Source organism: Pinus tabuliformis, chromosome 2_1 (assembly GCF_031772625.1).
Source record: "Pinus tabuliformis cultivar Carrire ecotype Pingquan chromosome 2_1, CPIR1, whole genome shotgun sequence".
NCBI classification, from domain to species: Eukaryota; Viridiplantae; Streptophyta; class Pinopsida; order Pinales; family Pinaceae; genus Pinus; species Pinus tabuliformis.
The window spans coordinates 514,214,420-514,238,454 of NC_142299.1; the positions used below are offsets into that span (position 1 = coordinate 514,214,420).

General features: G+C 37.0%; 1 protein-coding gene across 1 annotated transcript in view; it reads left to right on the forward strand.

The window, feature by feature from the left end:
- Positions 1–14,665, forward strand: part of LOC149201214 (putative glycosyltransferase At5g20260) — an 87,965-nt gene extending 73,300 nt beyond the window's left edge. The window contains exon 2 of the mRNA XM_089402887.1: positions 14,145–14,665. Coding sequence (XP_089259013.1) covers positions 14,145–14,634 — 490 coding nt within the window. The 3' untranslated portion in view covers positions 14,635–14,665. The remainder of the gene's footprint in view (positions 1–14,144) is intronic.
- The last annotated feature ends 9,370 nt before the right edge of the window (positions 14,666–24,035 follow it).

Below are 24,035 nucleotides of genomic sequence, written 5' to 3' on the forward strand. Positions count from 1 at the left end.
TTTGCACTTTTAGTTATGGCATAATAGAAACCCTAAGTTTAGAAATTTTCATGCAAAATGGAAGAAAAATGACAATAAACTTAACCAATCAAGCAAGAATCACTTCTTCATTCCAAGGATAGTCTCTTCATTAAAATATCCCTCCCAAGACAAATTGCTCCATCATTCATCCATAGTGACCAAGGGACTAGTGTGCACTCACGCAAGAGAGAAGAGAGGAGTATGTGTGATGATAAATAAGTGAAAGTGACTTTCCTCTATTTATGTGAGGGCAACCAAATCACTTTTCATTAATTTACAACAAAAATATCTAAAAGTTTACTTGGAGCATTCAATTTGGCCTAAAGGTTACAAGCGAACCTTAAGATAGCTTTACAAAATGATAAAATTCCTCCACACGTGTGGGAGGATAGGCTCTCCAACATGACATCATCCTTTAAAAATAGGCATCTCTTGTTGAATTTCCACAACCTTGGGTCTAGGTTAGAGTCTTAAAATCACTGACGCTACCAAACCAAGAATCTCAACCATAAACTACTTTGCACAATGGAAATATAAAGCAGTAAATCACACATGCACAAATATACACAATTTTTAACAAATTGTACAATATGTACAACCCCAATCTTCGTTATATTAAACCAAATCTGAATAATACAACAGTGTATGGTATACAAGATACAATGACAAACTTCGTTGTAGCTTCTATGTCGTATCTTGTCCTGCAGGTCCTTCGCTTCCGTACTGCTCACTAGTTGCCCCTTAGTCCTTCAAAGGACAACACATCGAGACTTCAGGAGAGCTGCCACCTAACACTGCTGCAAGTCACTTCTGTAGCATGTACACACGCTGATCCAATCTGCTCTTTGGGTAGGCCTAATTCTCGAGCTCCAAACTGCCAGGCTAGCAGTCACCTTTGTCCATCAAGGTGCTACACTTCGACACCAAACTTCACCCAATCTTTGTCACTTCAAGATAGCTTGTCTAGGGCTACTTTGGGTAGCCAATGCACTGCCCGCCACTAGATCAATGGCACCCAATCCTTCACTATAAGTTCCGCTCCTAATTGAAGTCCCCAACTGCCCATGTTGACCTCAATACATGGCACTTATAGGCTGCAATAATTTTGTCCACACTAGGACACGATCCCCAACATCAAATCAACCCTAAACACATCATAACATACCTCTGTTTTAGGACTGTTCTTCTGCAATATAAGTCTGGTCCTGGTTAGGGCTGAATACACATTGATGCAGCTCCTTATTCCACCTTCCAGACTTCCTCCAAGGCTGTGGTCTAGCTGTCCCAAGTTCCTTGTGTTTAGGACTGCCTCCTAGGAAGAGTTTAGGCCTCCCAACCCTCTCCTTTCTGCCCAGAATTACTCCAAACTTTTGTGGCACCCTTCAACAATCTTCAACATTCCTTAATAGGCCTTTCGGCCCAACAGTGTTCAACACACCTTAATAGGCCTTTCGGCCCCCTGTAATGGAACAGTCCTTGCGGCCCTCAAACAAAAGCACCACACAACAATTCCACACCTCCAAACAACCCTTAAACCCTCTCTTTAATGCAGCCTGCCTCTGTAATTTAATTTGGACCTATGGTGGGAGAAAACATGCCCAAAAAAACCCTTTTTTCTCCACGTCCTGTGCTCCTTAAGTCTGTGGCCAACTCAAAGATGTTATGATGGTAATTTGATGTTCTTGGATGCTAAAATGACTCACACATGACTCTAATTTATATCCTTTCATCTGGCTCCAACGAATTGATGAAGGGACATGTCTCTTAGACCAAGCCTATGTGACTTGACTGTTCATAATTAATTGTCAACTTCAAAAATTCATATCTTCGTTTCTAGAGCTTGGATTTGAGTGATCTTTGGAGCATTGGAATCTGCACATCCTCAAATTTTCTCATGCTGAAATTCTACATGGTTTTGGCCCAAATCCTGATGGGTGAAAAATCCCTACCTTGGGTTCCAAGCCCACAAGTGACCCTTGTGGTGCTTTTCTCTCCAAACCTTGAACTCTAGGGCTTGGATTACCTTCCAAGCTACACAAATCAACATTTCTGTCAAGCAAAGTGACAAAGTGGGCCCAAGGGTGCTCCTCACTCCAAGGTACGTCATCAAAGTGCATGGGCACATCTCCAAGTAACATCTCCTCCACCAAGATGTCATCATTAAGAAGGCTCACATCACCCTTTTAGGGCATGCATGGGTGACATGTTAACCCTAGGATGAAGCATTGGTACCAAAATATGGTGTGATAGCCCTTCCAAATCATCTCACTTGTTTTCCATGATCATTCGAGCTCTAGAAAAAGGAAACATCCATTAAACAAGTTCAACGCCAACTTGGGGGTGTCTTGGGTCCATTTGGGCACATCATCAATCAAGTCAATGACTTGGATTATTGGTTCAACATTTCAGCATATGGAGGTGTGGCAAGGGGCATACAACCATGTGGAAGCTCCTCAAAGCCTCGTGCTCATCTCAGGAAGGCAACGTTGGGGCTAGCCGCTATAGTGTCATATGTGCTCTCAAAATTGGGCTAGACATCCTCTTCATTATGTTGGAAAGGTGTCAAGCCATCCCCCCTCAATGGATCTCTATTGCATGTATGATGAACCACTTGAAACATACCCTCAAGATAAAGTGAGATCAACATCATTAGGGATAGAAACTATCAAAGTATCATAGTGGACCATATTCAATGTTAGAGGCACAAGAATACTTCACACAAACCTCACATTCAAATGTCTTTCTAGCTCATGATTTGTAGGCAAGTTACCACACTTATGTTAGGGATGATTATGTAGCTAGCCCTATTAGGTGCTTTTAGTGCCTAAGGGGAAGAACATTTCACAGGTAGGCCCATCAATCCATAGATGCATGTGATAATGCGGTCATGGAATGGGAAAGACTTCAAGAAAGATGGCCATAGCCCTTGGTACTAGCTAAAGGGCTCCAACATCTTGAGTACATTGATGAGAAGAGGGAGAAATCGTGGAGGCATGAATTACAATTTGGCCCAATTTTTCCACCCCTTTGGTGCGCCTTTTAGTTTAATAACTTGTGTTTCTTTCTTGCATAGTTTAGGTGACTTAGCTTGCTTTATGCTTTTCCAATACCCCTAAAAGATATAGCAGTTTATTGCTCATCGGGGTTGAGACAATCATGAGTTACTTTATTTAGAGAGAGTATGAAATTATTAGGAACTAGATGATGGCTAAGGAGGGGGGTAGAGCTCATGCTAGGCTTTTGCCCACATGCTTATATATGTCGTAGCATCTTTTGCATTTTTCATTTTCTTTCAATTGTGGCTTTTCATGCTTTTTATCTTTCTTTCACTTTCATCAACCTCTTAGGGCAAATTTAAGGGCCTTAACTAAAAAATGAGGATATAAGGTGCCAGTCCCAATAACCAATGACAACCAACCCAAATAATGGAAGTGGATATAATGGAAATATGGAAGGTGTTAAGTATGAATTACCTTGGGCACACTATATCAATTAGTGCCTCTCCTAAAAGGGCCTCAAGAGGGGTCACATTGGACTAGAGACAAAGGTTAATCTCCCAGGTGAAGCATGGGAACAAGGGTACAATCAAGAGTGGTCAATTATCCAGCTTGGCTTGTGATCCATATTAGTATGCCCCAAAATATTAAATGGAAAAACATGATTGTGAAAATGGTTAGTGTATATTTTGATAGATGAACCATCTTTCTTTAAGAAGTATCCCAGATGGGAGAGAGCACTGACTGGAGCATAGGTTGAGAGCTTTGGAGTAAAACTATTTGTGGATCATCATATGGCTGCTGGTTGGCTAATTGACCAATGGGGAGAACAAAATTCTCCTAGGGTTTACCCGTTTTTGGTGGGTAATAGGACCAAACAACATTGTATCAAAAAGACAACAACAGTAGGCCTGTAGCCTATCATTCCGAGATCAGACATTTATTTCTGAATAATAACTGAATCTACCCTACTCAGCAGACCTTACAGGATCATTGTTTCTTTAGGAGAAGCCTACCCTTCCATCCTTTTTGTTACTCTATGAAGAGTAAGAGCTTCCTTGGAAAGCTAATCTGCTATTTCATTAAGCTCTCTGAACACATGTTGGAAAGAACCAACTTCAACTGATTTTTGTGCTTCTCGAAGTTTTCCATAAGTGGCTAAAGTAATAGATTTTTCACACTACTGCCTTTCTCCTAATAAATGATAAGTTTGGAATTGCCCATTACTTGTAGGTTACTTACTCCTATGTCCACAAATGATTTTAATGGCAACCTGGTGGCAAACAATTATGCTTTGTTGTCGGTTCCATAGTCACATGTTGATTTGAATTTTATATAATGGGTTTTCTATAAACAAAGAACACCTTCTGCACTGCAGACTCCTGGAGATCCTAGACTTTCCCCATCAAAGAATTCCCATGCCTTTGAATGATCGATATCTGGATCTTTAAGAACTCTAGGGTTCTTCTGAAACATAGGCTTCCGGAAATCTCCATGTGCGTAACTAATCATATGATAGACCTGCACAGTCAAAAGATGTTTACCTTGGATTAACATATCATTTCTTGCAAGCCATATGTCTCATACAATTGTGCACGAATGACCTTTATGATAATTGACAGATTTATCTATGTACCATTCTTTGAAACATTCAGAGATGGTGTCTCTTGCCCATTTCCCATTTATTTTTAGCATTTCATTTCTTCCACCTATTCTTCAGATGTATATGAACAATGTACAAGGAGATGGCCTACTGATTCATCATTCATCTTACACATAATGCACCTTCCAGGACCATGCCAAGACCTTTTTTTACAGTTGTCCCAAGTTAGAAATGTTTAATAAGGCCAGGCATAAGAAATTCTGTCTCTTTTGGGCAGGTCAACTTCCAAATTTTCTCCCACCACCACTGCCTGTTTCCTTCTTCATCTTCCAGTCTTACTTCATCCCTAGCTTTATCTTCTTGATGCTTTATTCTTAGACCAAATGATCTCACTTTTCTTATCCTCTAATCCAATGGTACTATGTTTCAAGTTGTATGTCTACTGTTCATGTTGACGATCGGAGTAGCACCTGATGATTATATGAAGACTTCATGCCCAAGGATGATCCAGAGGACACGTGTACCATCATATATCATCAGTCAACAGAGTTTTTTAACTCTATTTCTATTTTCTCATCATTTTTTTTGTACCGAGATTCCACACCCTGCGGGGAATTGTAATAAGTGATACTAGTAATGATGAGTTTTGAGTATGTAACAGGCGTAGGATGTTGGGACTCGATCAACGAATGAATACATTTTGGAGTGTTTTTTTATCTAGTTAATTATCCTTTCTTTTTCAGAGACAGATAATTTTTTGGGTATTTTCACTCACTTTTTACCCCAAATCCGGGGTGACGGTTTGAAGGTTGAGCCCATAACACATCTTAGTGTCTAGAGTCGATGTATATTACCATACTAGATCACACAAAACATTTCATGGAATTTGGTTAGGTCTAGGTAGTCATTTTTTAATTTTTTAAATTTCCTGCATGTCAAAAATTGCAAATAAAATTGTACTTGTAATGTAATAAGTGATATCTAGAGAAGTTGTATGGGGTATGAGTAATGAAATTTACACCTCTCACCTTCAACTTTCTACTATGACACACTTTGATGGGTTAAAAATGTGTTTTGAACCCTCAAAACCCAATTTTCTTAAGTTTAGCGGGAAATCTGGCAATTAATTAAGCCGAGAATTAAATAAATGGAGAAAAATAAATATCCACACATGCTAAATGTTGTGGAAATGAGGTGGAAAATTATGGGGGAGTTAAAGTGAAGTCCCAAGGTGATGTGGACTCCTAAAATCAAGGAAAGGACATGTGCTCAAATAAATCTAAATTTCTGGCATTAAAGGAGAACGCTGCTTACTTGGAAATTCGAATTTGTGAATTTAATGCACATTTGGGAGGATTTGGGAGAATATTTGGTGGAGAGTTTTGTGGGAAATTCTCCCCACATGGGTTACCACCCATATACACTTGTCATTCTATCATAAAATTCGAATTTGGCACATAAGGGAAGAAGAAAATGATGCCCATTTGCCAGAATTCGTTTTTACACTTGGCATTGGAGCTCCATTCAACAAATTCAAATTTCTCTTTGGGATTGTCACCTCATGCCACTTGTTTAATCACTTCTACATTAGGATTGGCTCCAATGCCATTTGTCATTGTCATTCTTCATTGGGATATGCTCCCAACTCTCTATATAATAGAGCCATGGGCTCTCACATTGTATCATAGAACGAGTTGTTGGGCTTGCGGAGACTGTTGGATTTTGTATTCATCTTTCATATAATAAAAGAGACTTTGGGGTACTATTGTGTTGGTGTACTCCTTCCATTTCTTGAGGTGGTGCTATTTCAATTGTTGTGCTTTACATTCGACATGTATGTTGGATTATGCTAGTTATCATTTTGCCACTTGTTTGGATTAACATATGCAAACTATCTTGTATGGTTTTTGGGTTAGAGAAATACTCTAAGAAGAGGAGCATTAGAAGATTTTTGGTGAAATCTCTAGCCTTCTCCTCCATTGTATAATCTAATCCCTTATGATTGCTAACATCTTTTTTCCAAGTGTGTAGAGATCTTTAGATTTGGTTGAAGGATTTACTTGGGCGTGGGGTAGCTCTCCAATAGACGAACTAACTCCCAAGATCAAGAATAGAAGGACCCAATCGATTTGCCTCAAGGATCTCATCAAACGATTTTGAAAGAGGGAGTTTCCTTTCCTCTAGCCTACTAAGATCACATAGATTTAAATTCCATATTTTTCTTGATTAATATCTTGTGCTTTCAAGGAGTTTATTTGCTACCCAGAGCATTGTTTTAACTAGACTAGTATGGAGTTCTACTTGCATGTCTTGATCTAGTTCTTGTACACTAATTGTAGATTATCATTTTGACTATTTCATGTCATCTTTGTCTCCATTTCAGGATTGCTTTGCTTTCAATTTTTGAAGCATTCTACTTTTGTTTTAAGCAAAATACAATTTCATTTCTTAAAGAGCAAATACTTGGAAGACACCGGTTGTTTATGTATTTCATGCTTATCTTATGATGGATATTGCTCATATCAATTTTTGCTTATAAATCTTAAAGAAATAATCTATTTAACTGTAACAATTCTCCTAGAAACTCACATCTCTTTTCAACTTAACTTTTCATTAGGGACCACCCCCCTTAGCTAACTTAGGAGATAGATTAAACAGAGAGAGAAGGGATTTAGTGTGACAACCCTTTCTTTGAGTTCCCTGCCACCAACCACACTTTGTGGGTTGAAGGCTTTTCTCACTGACTTGTAGGTAGGTGTAGGCGGCAGGGTCAACAATTCCCATTTCTTTTCTAAATCCCTTTGTAACTCCAATTGAACTGTTGTTTTCCATCCTTGATTCTTTATATTATTAATTTTTGGTGCTGCTGCATCTACTATACTGAAGATCTCTTGATTATGCAACGCTGTTTTTAAAGACTCTGAAAGCTTGAATGATGATGTGCATCTCTTCCACAAATCCTCTCCTATTTAAACATTATTCCCTTTTCCAATCTTCCAAACCAACCATCAACAAAGCAATGGAAATGCTTTGACCAAGACCTCTCATTTAATTGAACCTCCACCACTTGTTCACTCTTATGATCCAGTCCTCCATATAGTCTGTAGTTATGTATTATAGTTTCATTATTTCTGTTGAATGGTGTTGTCATTGATGCCAATGTTGGTTTCTGAATGCTCTTAATATCTGTTTGGATTGCATTGATTGAAGTTCCAATGGTCGAGAAACCCTGGAAAGACCTAGATGCCTTGCACTTGTTGATGATTTTGAGGATGAAGATCAATGATTTTACTCCCAAGATCATCATCATTTGTTTCTCCTCATCACGCCCATTCCAACGGTATGTGGCACGTCACGAGGCTCCTCACAGTTTGAGAGATATGCCCAATCAAAGTTGAAGCCCCCTTCTTGTGGTCAAAATCCCCAACATTAGATGATGTGGCAGCTTCTCATTGGCTAGAATATATCTCAAATCATGAGGCTAAGAAGGACCTTCATTAAAGGGTTGAATTAGATATGTTGTGGGATTCAAAATTCAAATTGAAATGGGTCCCTCCAAGTGTAAGTTGGCCTAAATCAAATGTGGGGTTTTTGGATCAAATAAATTTAAAATTTAATTTAAAACACCCTCCAAAAGTGTGAGTCGGTCCAAAAATGAAAATTTGAATTTAAGTTTTTCCCTCCAAATCATTCAAGTCAGCTCCCTCAAATGGCACCCATTTAAGGTCTATAAAAGGGCTCTCAGCCCTCCTCAAAAAGCAAGTATTCAATGCTCATCTAAGCTCTGTAATCATCTGCGGCCCTGTGGAGTAATGTCTTATCTTTAGAGTGGTCCAAAATCACAGTTGGTTGGGGTATTTTTATTTGTTTTGATCATGGCTATTTGTTGGTAAATAAGGTCTCTCTTTGGAGTAGGGAAAATTTTAAGGATGGAAATTTACCTTAAAGTTTAGAAACCTTAGCGAATATTGCTAGTCTCTAATATGAAAACTATAAAATAGTTGGTGATATCTTTGTAAAACCATTAAAATTTATTATGTTTTTATATATACTCTCTATATAATTTTGGCAATATTTAAGGTAAAATAATTTTATATTATAAAACTTGGGCGAATTTTTTATAGAAAAAATGGTAATTGGCGAGTCTTTTTTTTGGAAAAACCATGGAAAATTAGCCCACATATGAATATTAGCCCCTAAAATTTTCCATGTTCTGGAGATATTCGACCTCTCCTCTAAGGCAAATTTCAGATCAATTTTGTGCATGAAATTGAGGTGTTTCTTCAGCCATTTTAGGGCACAAACCCAAGCACAGATTGAGACCTATTCGCTGAAGCCTATATCGGCCTTCTTCCCGAGGAAGATCCACTTTGACTGAGATCTACTATGACATGTCATTGCTGGATCGTTGTTGAGTTCAGCCACTTTTAAAACAAATACTGTGACAATTTTGAATACTGTATAAGGGTTTTTGGCCCTCCTTTGGAACCAGTATGTAATAAATTTGTAATACTATTCAAAGGTCTAAGGAGGAAGCTTCATGCATGGATCCGTGGTTGTTTCTTGGGAATTGTGTCTAGCCCTAATTGTAGGCAGGATTGATATGACATCTCTGTTCATCAACTGTTGAAGATCTGTACCCTAGTTCGTGGAGTCCTTTGGCTGGTTTCTGAGATGCGACAAATAGTTCAATGGCTAAATAACCTGTCTCCTTAGTAGCATCTATTTCTGAGACAAGGAGGACTGAAGTTAGGGTACTTTCTGTGGAGGAATTCAGAGATCTAAAGCTTACTATAGTCGAATGAAACAAGATTTGAAGCACACTTGCCTATCAACTCTATGGTACCCTGTTTGACATTACTAAGGCTGTTCGTGGAGCTTTGGCAGATCCGAAGGCATGGACTATGAGGTTTCCATACATTTACTGTAGCTCAAATCTGTGGCACTAAACTCAGGGTCTAATCTAAGATCCGTTCACGAGGTAGTGAAGACCTAATGTCTAATCTATCTTGGTGTCTCTGGTGTAATAAAGGTTTCTTTGGGATATCAGCAGATCACATTATTTTTGTGAACTATTCATTTTCAAAAGTCAAGGTCAATTTGGCAATTGTAGCTATATGATCAGATTCATTTTTTCCTAAGAAATGTCTCTATCTACAACAGTATAAATTGAGGACAGAAGCATCAACATATAGAGGACATGATAAGAGCAGAAGTAAAACATCTTTAGATAGAAAGGCATCTTCAGGTACATCAGTGGCAGATCACACATGGTATATGAATTGTTGTTTCAGCAATTCTGAAGTTTTGAAAAAGATTAATTCTTCATTGCATATCTGAAACTCATCGGCAGAAAGAGTGTCAGTGAAATTTTGTATGCTACCATGAATTGCCCTGTATTGTCTATGAGATTTGCTACAGGACTTGATGTACAGAATGATGTTGCTACAATAAACTTGGGAAAGTACCCACTGTAGATCTTATGTTTATGACTAGTAGATGTGTGGTGCTATGATATTGCATTTGTTTTGCTTTCCTTGGATGCACAACATGATTATATTGATCTTATAAGTCAAAGTTTACTGTTGTATGTTGTTGTTAGCATCTGACACATACATTGAGCAAGAGAAAGTACTATTGAATGTTGAGGTTTATCAATACTAATGTATTGGGCAAAGCCTTGATGGTTGAGCAAGAGTATGTGAGAGAGTTTGCTGATAAAGCTTGATGCTATCTAAGGATTTGTACAGCAGAGATCTGATTTTTTTTTGGATTGGATAGAAGTTACTTCGCAAAATCTACATGTTGAGCAAAAGCAGAACAAGGTTGCTAGGGTTTCTGCCTAAACAAAAGATACTAGGGTTTGAAAGAAAATATTCGAAGCAAAGCACTGGGATAAGGGTTGTATATAGCACGGTTATTTATGCAGAGCAGAGATTATATTATCTGATGCCAGTATTTGTATGAGACTAGATTTGACATTTGTATTCAGCTGCTGAGGGTTTGTCAGTTGTGCATGATGCAACTATTTTTGATAGAGACATATATGTTGAGACAGGGTTTTTGGCAGAATTATTTATGCAAGGTTTGCCAGAGAGAGTGTATGTTGCTTAGCTAGGGTTTGATCCCTTGAGCTAGAAAAGTTGATATAGTGTTGATGGTCTTGTATGGCAAATTGATAAAATCAACAGAGAGAAGATAAAGTTGTTGAGGTTGTCCATCTAGGGTTTTGTACGAAAGCAAATTTGATTGAATCTAGGTTTTGATGTACAAATTGAGCAGAAGCAGATTTGATTGACCAAAGATTGTATTGCAGGTGGTTTTGTATTGGTTTTGAGCACAGGTGGATCCAATCTAAAAATTGTGAAACATGGTCCATTGTGGTGCGCTGAAGGTTGAAGCCTTCAAGGCAAGTGGCAACTTGTTGAATAGGGTGGCTGGGTGGTGCAAGGCAAGAGAGTGGAGTCTCCTTCAGGTTGGAGCCTGAGAACACTTCAGGGTGGCAGGGTGGTGCTAGGGCATTGGAGCTGGTAAACCAGCGTGCCAAAACATCTTTTTAGTCGGAGCTGATAAAACCAGGCCTCACAATGTCCTTCAAGTTGGAGCCTATAAACCATGGGGTTGGAGCCTCCTTCAGTTGGTGCTGAAAATCTTGGAAGTTGGAACTTCCTATTGATGTAAATTATTAAAGACAAATATTAAGAAGTGTTCGGTGGTTTTTCTCCCGGAAGGGTTTGCACCTAAAAGTCTTTGGTGTACTGTCTTTACTGTTGTGCATTGTTAAACGGTGTTGAAGACTTTTTATGTTTATCCGATGCTAATGACCATTAATTCTCTCAGAAGTTAAAATTAACTAATTGAAATAAAACACTGATTCAATTTTAGTATTTCCAACAATTTCACCCCACAATCTTTCACATTTCATGAGATTCAATTTGGATGTTGAAGTTCTAGCTACTGGCATAATAGCTCCCAAAAACTAGAACATGGTTCAAATTATTGTGCTGAGAGGAGCTCTGCAGCCCAAATATGGGGGAGATGTTGTAGTGGAGTGTTAGATCAATGAGGCATTAGATCTAAAATTAAATTAAAAAGAAAAATAATGTCCTCTCCATTATGCGAAGATGTTGTAGTGAAACTGAGGTCAAAATAGTAATAATAGTAAAACATAATGTCGGCTCAATTAAAAAAGTGATAAAAGTAATAATAAAAATAAGTCACTGAATTCAATTTGTTATATTGCAATTTTGTTATTGTTAATAAAATTATAAACAATTTCTTCATTTTTTTTCATAATATGCATATTACAAGAAAAGAAATTTAAAGAATGATCATTCATATTCATAATCGCGATATTTCAAAACTTCATGTTTAAATATAATTAATAACCATATAAAGACTTAATACTTACAATAATCTCTCTTTATGTATATGTAGATATAATCTATGTTATGCATATCACATTAAATTTTTTTTTAGAAAACATGTCAAAGAAAAATGCCATGCACATGTGTATTTAGCTATATGTATCATGAGGGTTTTAGTAGAATTTTTTCCATAGAGAGGGTTTTAGTAGAATTAAAAATAAGAATAGTTTTATATATAGAGATGTTAAAACTTAAAATTTATATCTGCCAAAGATTGCGAGGGATCAAATTTTTGAAGGTTCAAACTTTTCCTCAGGTTCAAACTTTTCCTCAAGTTCTGCACTCAAAAAAAGGTTTGCATCTTGAGAGATTTGATCCATCTCGGCACTTGGTAGATCCAGAATTAAGATGGATCTGTGCTGGTTTAAAAGCATGATGTTGTATTCTGAGACTTGCCATTAGAATTGCCTAGTGAATCCTAGAAACTATTTATGGCAGGGTGTAAACCTCTTCATGGTTTCAAAAACTTTTTCTGGTCATTTTAAGCCATTTCAGAAACTGCTTAGCAGTACCTGAAAACTAATCAGCGGTTTGCACGGGTTTCTGGAAAATTCTGAGGCGATTTTCAGTACCTTTTCATTTTTTTAATCTCCAAAACAAAACAGGCCCTACACTAAAACTGAAATTGTTCCCTAAATATGACATCTAAAATAACACCATTTGAAGTGAAAAAAAACCCTCTTCAAGTTCTAGTTTTGCAAAAGAGAGTAGCAAAGTGGCAAACGAAGAGTACTATAACAAGGTTTTAGACAGACTTTGCTTGAAAAAAATTGTTTCTGTTTCTGGAAACTGTTTCCTAGTTTTTTCCCATTTCCCGTTGTTTTCATAACAAACTAACCCAAAAGTTGACACTTTTGGACCCTTGCCACGCCTTTTCCCGGAAACTCGTTTCCTGTTCCTACTTTCTGATACGTGGGGACAATTCGAATTACCTCCTAACCTTAAAGTTGAGCACGTTATGGAAGTTGAACTGGGCTTTACTCCAGTGAACATCAAGCCATATTGTTATACCCTTGTTGCCTTGTATGATTACAAGCTTCCTAAACTTCAGGACTTCAGTCCGATGTCGGAGTACAAGTTGTCCTCCAAACTTAAGTCATTTTATCAGTTAGTACAATATCTTTCAGATCTAAATAAATCATGGAGGGCCTCATCAAATAGAAATCCATGAAAAAAGGAACTTTAATTAGAAATTTCTGGTTTATGTAATTTTGTTTGATATATTTTATATTAAAGTTTCCTAAAATACAGTGGGAAGAAAAAAAATTGTCATCTTTGTGATACTATTAAGATGGAGGATGCAAAGCACTTTCTCTTAGACTATCTTATGTCTGCATAACTCACAACTTCAAATATTTGCAACAATACCGACCTTCTTAACATGTTAACTTATCAAAACCATGGAAACACAGAAACTTCTCTCCAATCTTTTTGAGCATAGAAATAATTTTTTTAAGCACACCAATTAATTCCTTACCATTTTTTTAAGGTATGAGTAGTGGATGGTTACCATCATCACCATTACACAAATTTGATCTTTCTTGAGAGCTATTAAACCATTTTACTAGTTAATCTATTGAAATTTTTGAACATGGCAGCCATGAAAAGTAAATACACTAAACCAAATAGTATGGTTGGTTGCTGGCTTATCCTTTCAAGAGAAGTTTCAAGTAAAGTTAGGCTGTTCTATCTCGAGTAATCACTTATATTTCAATAATTATATCATTCTCCATGTAAATTATCACCAGTCATCCTTCATATGGTTTCTTTCAAGTTTCGGCCCTTTTTATTGAATGGTCTATACTGATTTGAAGAATGCATCACATAATTTCATGTGTTGCCATTTCTTCAAATTCAATCATTAATCCGTGTGTATAGTAGCATTGCCCCCATCCATTTGACAGAGAAGTAGCCTTTTTTCATAGGAACCTCTTCAATCATATGTAATTCCTATTCTCCTTTCCCAGAAGTCTTGAGAATGTTGTTGAAACTACCTAATTTCTTTTATATTCCCATCCTTTGTTGTTCCTTGTAATTTTTTAATGAAGGATTTGCAAACTTGGCTTGTTAGTGATAAAGCCGTTTCCTAATTTGTAGGATGAGGTTGGCATTTTTCGCTGGACGGTTGCAGAATTCTAGAATTCGTCAGCTGTTAATGAGCATGTGGGAGAATGACACTTCAATCGATATCTTCCCCGGGAATCTACGCAATTCATACGAAGAGGGTTTTAGGAAGAGTAAATATTGTCTTCATGTGAAAGGGTACGAGGTCAATACAGCTCGGATCTCAGATGCGATTCATTTTGGTTGTGTTCCTGTTATTATTTCTGATCATTACGAGCTTCCCTTTGCAAACGTGTTAGATTGGAGTAAATTCTCTGTTATCATACATCATGACGATGTTCAAAACCTGAAGGCAATTTTACTTGCTATTTCTGAAAAAATGTATGCAAGCTTCCTTGCAAATTTACGTCAAGTGAGAAAACACTTTCAGTGGCATACATCTCCGCAAGATTATGATTCATTCCATATGACTCTGTATCAATTATGGCTGAGAAGGGGCCTTCAGTTTTCCTCATTACCCTGATATATATTTATCTTCATATTTTTTTGCTCAACTTAGCTGATGTCTATTTCTTACACCTTGCCTTTTGTATGCAGTTTCATATGCTTAGAAACTTCCTTTGCTTGTGTTTATGAAAAATTCAAAATTTACTTTGTTGCAAAAATTTGTAGATACCATACTACTTGTTAATGTGTGAAGTGCCGTTTTGTCTCAACAAGAGTCATGTAGAGTTGTAATGTATCCTCCTGTGAAAATGGATGAAACATTGAAATATAATAATGTAAACTTAATTGGGCAAAAGATATACAGATCTAAGTAATTGCTCTCATTCTCTGAATCTCTACACATTAGTTCGTTTACACAGATGCTATGACTTGTACCATCTCATTTTTCTTCAATCTTACAAATTAGGTGTATTTTGAATTGTTTCTGTCTTACTGTTATTTATTTTTTATGATTTTATTATCCATACCTTTGTTAGAACAGGTTATTAGATTTGATACGTCAATCCTTTTTCTATTTATTTGCAATTACTTACCTTGCAGGGGATTAGTATCAGCAAAAGAAAAATTAGCTTTGAAAATATGTATATTAATTATAATTTGTTCTAATGTGATAAAAAGGGAGAACAACTCAGAAGCACATCAATTTTCAATTAGAAATAGGAAGACGCAGAACTTGCTCAAGCAACACAATCATATCAACTTAGAAAAGTTTGGTAAACATTGCATGGGATGTAAGGAATTTTAAATAGAGACTACTCACCTTACTTGATTTGTAAATTTTTTGTGCATGTGGCTTTTCCCCTAGCTTTGTTGATAACAAAGCTTCTTAATGCAAAATAAATTGCGAGGATAAGGAAGAGGGAAACATTGCTTCTATCTCGAGCCATAACCTGGTTATGCACAGTGATTTGCATGAACTTGGCCTATACATGTGCTACATCACATTGAGAGAAAATATGAGATGAAACGATGTTATTAAACAAAAAGTTATTTCTTGTTTTCCAAATCCCAAAAAGAGTTTTAGTTCTGATAAGTATCCTAGTGGCCTGAAACTTTATGGCCCAAGGCAGGTGATTGCATAGCAAGGCAAATTGCTAGCATGAGGAACATGGAAAGATTGTTTGTTGACGCAAAATTTTTACCTAAGCCCATACATCCCTAGCAAATGGACAAAAACTAGATAGGTGTTTCAAGGTTTCAGATCGCCACATTGTGGATAATGTGGGTTTTGCATACCAAGGTACATTAATCTTATATAGACAAGGAGACTCCCCACCATAAAACTCCAAGGAAATATTGTTTGTTTTGGCTTCAAGAACAGGGTTCCATATCCTGTTTAATCGAAATAACCATGTCTGCTTAGATCTCAGTTTGCCAAACTTTGTCTAGTTGACCTTCAATGAAGGTCTTGGACAACAACCACTTGTCACCCATTGTTGGCTTGTATCTAAAGAAGTAGGTGGCTTTACCCCATTTTCCAGTCCCCAACCAGTCACGAGGCATTGGAAGGCCAAGTTTTAGCACCAAGGCATTAGGGTTGAGCCGATAGATGTGGTCCACCACATCCTTATTAGTAGTAGCTAGTGAATTTCCTCTTAAGATCGACCCAAGGAATCCAATTCCTGGACATGCCATCAAATAAGTCATTGAATGAGTGGATGCCTCATCGGAAAAGATTCATGTTCAAGAACTAGGAGGATTCCAGTGTCCACAAATGATTTTCGTTCAAATAAAGTCAATGTTCAATCACCAAAGACAATGTTCACTAAAACACTCTCTGTGACAATTCTCTCTAGGCCAAGAAGGGTTTGAGAGTTCCAAATACTCTGAACAACAAAGGTTCCAAGAACTTTCACCCACCAGAGATTAGCATAATAATTTGAAGAGAATGCCTTATCAATTTTTTTCCCCAACTGCAAGCCTTGCTGAATGTGATGCCAAAGGACTTTCTAGGCTTCCTGTTCTTCCACAAGCCAAATCACCATTTTACACACAATGCCTGAGCTTGCACCTTCGTTATGATTATACCTAGAACCCCGTACTTTTATATCAAATAATACCCCTCGCTTATCTAGATTATAACCATTTTTTTAATAATATAAACTACTCTACATCATTATTATATATATTTATATGGATCATTGATTATTTTTCCATCTGTGTTGACACTTACATATCTCAATTTTAACTCTATTTGACTTTAGATTTTTACGAATACATTAACAATGATTTCTGATAATAATATGCATCATGTAATATTTATTGCTCTATATGCATATAACCCCAGCTATGCATATCCATCCAATGATGTACATCTGTACAACTACTTTAATAAATGCTACATCTGTACAACTACTTTAATAAATGCTACATAATATTGTCTGTCAATTCAAATAAGTCAACACTATGATTATTTAAGAAAGGATATTTCAGTTTGTCGAGCTTACTGAAAATGGTGTGACCCTTTGCACCACATGTGTGGGTGCGTTCCTTACATTCAAAATTTGTCTTGGGCTGTGATATGTTTAGAATTAACCCATGTCAATGATGAAGTTCCAAGGTGTTAAAAATTACTCATTTTGAACTTTAGATTAATTTAATTAACAATTAAATACACTAATGTCTAATCAATATACATATTATGAGGTAGACATGACTTGTGATGATTGTAATAACAGATACGTGCTCAAGTATCAAGCATGCAGGAGCAGTCCAAGAGTTTCTTCAGAGCTTGCTCATGTTGAGCGAGTGTCTATTATGATCTTCTTTCCACAGTCTAACTTAGGAAAATCACGTTAATTATTTGATTGATTAATGTTGGCTATTGGGATAAAGCTTTCTAAAGAAAAGTGAATTATTCACTTTGGTGATCTAGATCTAATCTTAACCATTGATCTCAAGTGTGTTAGGATTTAAGCTTAGCCACTTATCACTTTGGAGACTAGGGTTTGAGATCTAGCTCAATGAAGAATTATAAAGACAACCTAAGGGAAGGAAGAAGACACAACACAATGGGAAGTGATTTGCAAAATTTAAAGAGAGAATTTTTCAAGTGAAGAGTAAGAAACTCAAGGCTGAACGAAGGGATTCAAGGCTAACGAGAGAGAGCTTGCAACTGAAAATTTTCGAAGAAGGAAACTTAGTGGAGGCTAAGGTCATATGAGTTGTTGAGCACCAAATTTGTAGAGGGCTACACGTGGGAGCAAGATCTAGCTCCAAGAAAGTTGCATGAGGTTGCATGTGTAACAAGAAGGTTGACTTTGGGTTGCATGTGTGACTAGTACAATGCACAGGCTGCATGTGGGTGCAGGAGTTTTCCAAGTTCCATTTGCTATAAAAACTCTATATTTATTTACGTGCCAATTTCTTTATAAGGGAGCCCTTATTTATTCTGAGAAATAAAAGTGAAGGATAAATTGGAGGCTCTATATTTTATGTTGTGTGATTGATTTTCTATATGTGCTTTTGCTGTCAAACTTTACTGCTGAAATACCAATGTATTTTTTTATTCAACAATTTTAGGAAATAATTTACCAAGGTAAATAAATTTCTGGGTTATAAAAAATTATTTGGAATATAGATCAGATTTGGTGTTTGGGAAATTAACATGGTATTAGAGCAATAAAACTTTGAGAGAAGTCGCCGATTAGATTTTTTCACACAGGTTTACGACAAATAATTTTCTAGTAGTATAAGTTTTTTTTGGTCATGTATTTGATTTGGGAGGACAATTGCAACTGGATTGAGATTTGAAGATCTATTGGAGGGTGCATCCAACTATAGTCCCTGTAAGGAGGGGATATCATTAATACTGATGGAGAACGACATTTAGGAGCTTGTAGAACATAAACTTGCCCCTCCTATCGATGCTAGCTAACTTGCTACTCGTAAAGGATGTGAAACCCATGAGGATTATTCTGGATGTAGTGAAGGACCATGTGATCCCTCATCTATTCAGAAAGAAGACAACTAGGGAAATGTGGGAGGCTTTGACAAAACTACACCAGAATGATAACCAAAACGAGAAGATGGTGATGAGAGAGAAACTCAAGGACACCAAGATGACTAGATAAGATACAATAACTTCTTATCTCACTAGGATCACACATGTTTGTGATGAGTTGGCTGCAATTGGGGAGGTTGTGATAGAGCAAGAGTTTGTGAGGATGACCTTGAATGGCTTCACCAAGCCATGAGCTCCCTTTGTCAAAGGCATTGTGGCACGAGAAAACCTTCCTAATAAGGAGAGACTCTGGGATGATTTCATCAGAGAGGAGATTCAAGAGGAATCTCTATATGAAGGCCAATAAAAGGGTGATGATGAGAACCTTGCACTTTCCAGTTAGACAAGGAAGGGCAAAGGGAAAGCCAAGAGTAATTTAGCAGAGATTACTTCGTAGGCTAGGAAGAAAAAATATATGAGCAAGGTGAAATGATTTGCTTGTCACAAGATTGGCCATTATGTAGGTCCATGTTCGAACAAGAAGAAGGGTAAGGGAAATATGCAACAAGTTGTAGCCTCAACAATCACAGATTAGTGAGTTTGCCAGCAAATTCGAGAAGGATTTCTCATTGATGACCTATCTTTCTAGCACTACAGCTAATGGTATGTGGTTCGTGGATAGTGGTGCTTCACATCATATGATGGGATCACACGATCTATTCACCAGTGTTTCAGAGGATGACTAAGATCTACATGTGGAGCTTGTAAACAATGCCATCCATGTCGTTGAGGGGGTTTAGACCATTCAATTTCAGCTAGAGTAAGGAGATCCTTTGGAGGTGATAGATGTGTTATATGTTCTAAGGCTAACCAAAAACTTATTCACAGTCTTAGCCATGGAAGACAAAGGGTATGAGGTATATTTTATGGATATACATGTACTTGTTAGGTTGAGAATTTTAGCATCAATTCAAGATGAGTGATTGAATGGTCAACCTATATGAGCCCTAGTGGATGATAATGACAGTTTGTGTTAGTTATGGCATAGGAGGATGGGTCACTTGTGCACAAAGATTTATCGATACTAAGGGAGATTGTCATTGGTCTTTTGAAGTTCAATATAGAATAATATGGTGTGTAAGAGATGTGCACTTGACAAGTATGCCAAGATTTCTTTTCCTAGTAGTGATAGCATGTCCAAGGGAGTGTTGGTTCTGGTACTTTCAGACATGTATGGTGTTATGTCAGTGGCATCTTTGAATGGTTACAGTTACTATGTGACCTGCATTGATGATTTCTTAAATAAAACATGGATCTACTTCATGAAGACCAAGGATAAGGTCTTTAGCTGGTTTTAGAAGTTTAAAGATTTCATGGAGAACCATATTGGGAAGAATATTAGTCCTAAGATCACATAATGGGGATGAAGTATGCCTCCAATGATTCAAGAATTTTTGCAAGGAGGTAGGGATTAAGAAGGAGCTTGCAACACCTTATAACCCTCAACAAAATGGGGTTGTGGAGAAGAAGAATAGGGCCATCATTGGACCTGCTAAGGCAACCATGCATGATTTAGGATCTACCCATGTTCCTTTGGGAAAAGCCATGCAATATTGTATGTGCATAACATGAGTCCTCATAAAATATTTGAGGACAAGACTCTAAAGGAGGCATTCATAGGAATGAAGCTAGAGTTTGGTTATTTCCGCATCTTTGATTGTCTAGTTTATGTCCATGTATCTTAAGAGAAGAAAACAAAGCTAGAGCTCTCAACAAAGAAGAACATCTTTGTGGGGTATAACAAGACTTTAAAGGCATACAAAGTATACATTCTAGTGCCTGGGAAGGCTGTGGTGAGTTGGGATGTCAGGTTTGAGAAGAGTCTTGCCTTTAGGAATTCACATGAACCCCTTGTAGCAGTGACAAAAAATAAGGAGTAGGAAGCTTTGAAGATTGAGGAGAGACCAACGCCACCTGCAAAAGGGACTCAAACTTCATATGAGGAGGAATTGGAGGCTCTTTCTAATTCTTTGAGGAAGCCAAGATGGCTAGTGCATACATTGAGAGATGCTTAGGAATATGTGGAGGCTCTAAGGAGTACTTTTAGGGAAAGCATGCTTCCTAGGGAGTTTCCCAATTACATGGTTCTCATGAGTAGCATCATAGATTTTGAGCCTATCAGTTTTGAGGAGGAAACATACTGGTAGGTTTGGAAGGATGCCATGGTGGAAGAGTATACCTCCATCATGAAGAATGGTGCGTGGGGCATTATGCCAAGACCAAACGTGAAGTAAGTGGTTAGCTCTAGATGTATCTTTAAGATCAAGCATGTTATGAATGGAAACATTGAGAAAAATAAGGCAAGGTTTGTGGCAAGAGGGTTCTCCCAGAAGGAGGGAGTGGTATATGAGGAGACATTTGCTCCAGTCACTGGGTATACTTCTATTAGGGTTGTGATATTTATTTCTTCAGAGTTGGGGTGGAGGATACATCAGATGGATGTGAAGACAACTTTCCTCAATGAAGTTATTGAGGAGGTGTACATTGAGTAGGGCTTTGAGGTGCATGGGAGAGATTCTCATGTGTGCAAATTGAGGAAGGAATTATGTAGACTCAAGCAAGAATTGAGGGCATGGTACTCGAGGATTGATAGGTATCTGTTGAGCATGCACTTCACCTAGAGTGAGGTGGTTCCCAAATTGTAATTTGTACTAGTTGGAGATGATCCACTCATCTTGGGACATTACGTGAATGACCTGCTTCTCAAAGGGTTAGAGAAGCTTTTCGAGATGTGTAAATGAGATTTGGCTTCGAAGTTCGAGATGGAGGACATTGGCATGATGCACTACTTTTTGTGATTGGAGGTGTGAGTAGTCAGGGGGGATTTTCCTGGGACAAGGAAAGTATGCAGTCGATATCTTGAGGAGGTTCAAGATGGTTGATTACAGGCCTATGTCTACATCCATGATCTGGTTTGAAGAAGCTAAATCTTTAGATTCATATTTTGTATAGGTCGTTGATTGGTTCTTTGATGTATTCGGTCAAACACTAGGCTAGATAATGCTTTGGTGTGGATATTGTAATAATTTATGGTGAAGCCAAGGAGGGTGCATTGGGTTGCAGTGAAGCCTGTGCTCAAGTACTTATGAGATACAATGGAATATGTTTTGAGATATATCATGAGTGGTGGAGTGCAACTGTAGGGAGACACAAAATTAGATTGGTATGGGAGTGTAGTGGATAGGAAGAGCACCTTAGCATGTTGTTTTAGCTTGGGATCATCAATCATTTCTTGGTTTAGCAGGAAGCAAACTTCTATGGCACTAGGGTTATTCGATCTTGAGTTGGATTCTATTGTGAGAAAATGTGATAATCAAAGTTTTAGTAAACTCTTGGAAAGTCTAGTGCTTCATGATAGATCTAAGCTTATAGAGGTCAAGTATCACTTCATTTGAGACATGGTCTGGAGGGGAGCTTTGTAGCTTCAATATATCTTCACGAGCATGTTGCAAACATTCTCACCAAGTCCCTAGTGAAAAAGAAGTTTGTCTTCTACAGAGAAGTTGTGAGTGGTGCAAAATACCTTCCTTGCTAGGAGGGATTGCTGACGATTGCAACAACAAACATGTACTTTTACATAGGCTAAGTGTTAGGTATGTAGGACTAGTCCAAGACCTTCCTAGGAGCTTACTCATTGAGTGTCTATTATGATATTTTTCGGATTTCTAACTTAGGAAAAACACATTAATTAATTAATTAACTAACGTCGGCTAATGGGCTCAGTTTTTCTAAATAAAAGTGAAGTATTCACTTTAGTGATCTAGATCTAATCTCAATCATTGATCTCTAGTGGTTTACGATTTAATCCTAGCCATATATCACTATGGAGATTAGGGTTTTAGATCTAGCTCAATGAATAATTATAAAGATAGCCTAAAGGAAGGAGGAAGACAAAACATAGTTGCAAGTGATTTGTATATTTGAGAGAGAGATTTTCTCAAGTGAAAAATGAGAGACACAAGGTTGAAGAGAGGGAAAATTTTGCAGCTGAAAAATTATGAGGAAGGAAACTTAGTGGAGGTCGATGTCATATGAGTTGTTGAGCACTAGATTTGTAGAGGGCTACAAGTGGGAGTGAGATCTAGCTCCAAGATAGTCACACGAACTGAGGGAAGGTCACATGTGTGGCAACAATGGTAAGTTCAGGGCAAGTGTGAATAGTACAACATGCAGGCTGGACGTGTGACAAATAAGAGAAAGGACGTGTGTGGGTGTAGCTTAGGATTTTATAGTGGGCCGAGTTTTCTAGGTTCCACTTGCTACAAAAATTCCATATTTCTCTATGGGCCAATTTCCATGTAAAGGAGCCCTTATTTATTATGATAAATTAAAGTAAAGGATAAATTGGAAGGTTTGCATTTTCTATTATGTGATTGATTTTCTATATGTGCTTATATTGTGAAACTTTATTGTTAAAATATCAATGCATTTTATTCAACAATTTTAGGAAAGAATATATTGGATTAAATAAAATTTTGGATTATAAAAAATTGTTTAGGATATAAATCAAATTTTGTGTTTGGGAAATTAACATCCATAGACTTTAATAATCAAATCATTATATAGAGGGAGTCCCTTGTCCCATAATCAAGGAGGTTTCATGCATCAATTTAATATATGATTTCACTATTACCCTAAAAATAAAATAAAACAATTAATTAATTAAAATTAAAACATGTTAAAAAGATGAGGCATGAAAATGAGAATAAGCGTAGCTTTTTGAGCACCTACCTAATAGTAATAGTTGTGTTAATTACCTACTTAATAGTAATAGTTGTGTTAATTTGGCTAAATATAGTACCTACCTACCTTCTCAACCTTTTTAAAACTTAAGCCACTGACCTTAAGTAAACATGTGTGATAGAAAAATATAACCCTAATGCACAAACATAGATGAAAAAATAACAAGGAGCTCTCGTGCCAAACAACATTAGTGATTGTGATGAAATAGGCTTTCCATAAGGCCAAACAAAAATAAAAATAGAGTAAGGTTTTACATAATGAATGCTAAGTACAAAATAACGAATGGATATATACCAAAATCTCAACCAATACAAAGACATCATTCAAATCATGAATACATTTCCCTTAAAAGATGACATCTTATTTAAAAAAAATACAAGAATTGAGGTTTGATTTTGGAAAGGAATGAAAAAATCTCATCTCAAAATCTCATTGGTACAATTTAGCAAAGATACTTCATCTATGAAAACACAAAGATGATATATCTATGAAAGCACACAAGAGAATGTGATTATGTGATTATGGTCATACCGTAATGGGATAAGAGGCCATTTTAAAATATAGTGATTATAGCAATCCTAACTTCAATATAAAATGTTCTGAAGTGATTATATAAGAGAATGTAACTATGGTGATATCAAAATAGGATAAGAGGTCATTTCAAAATACGG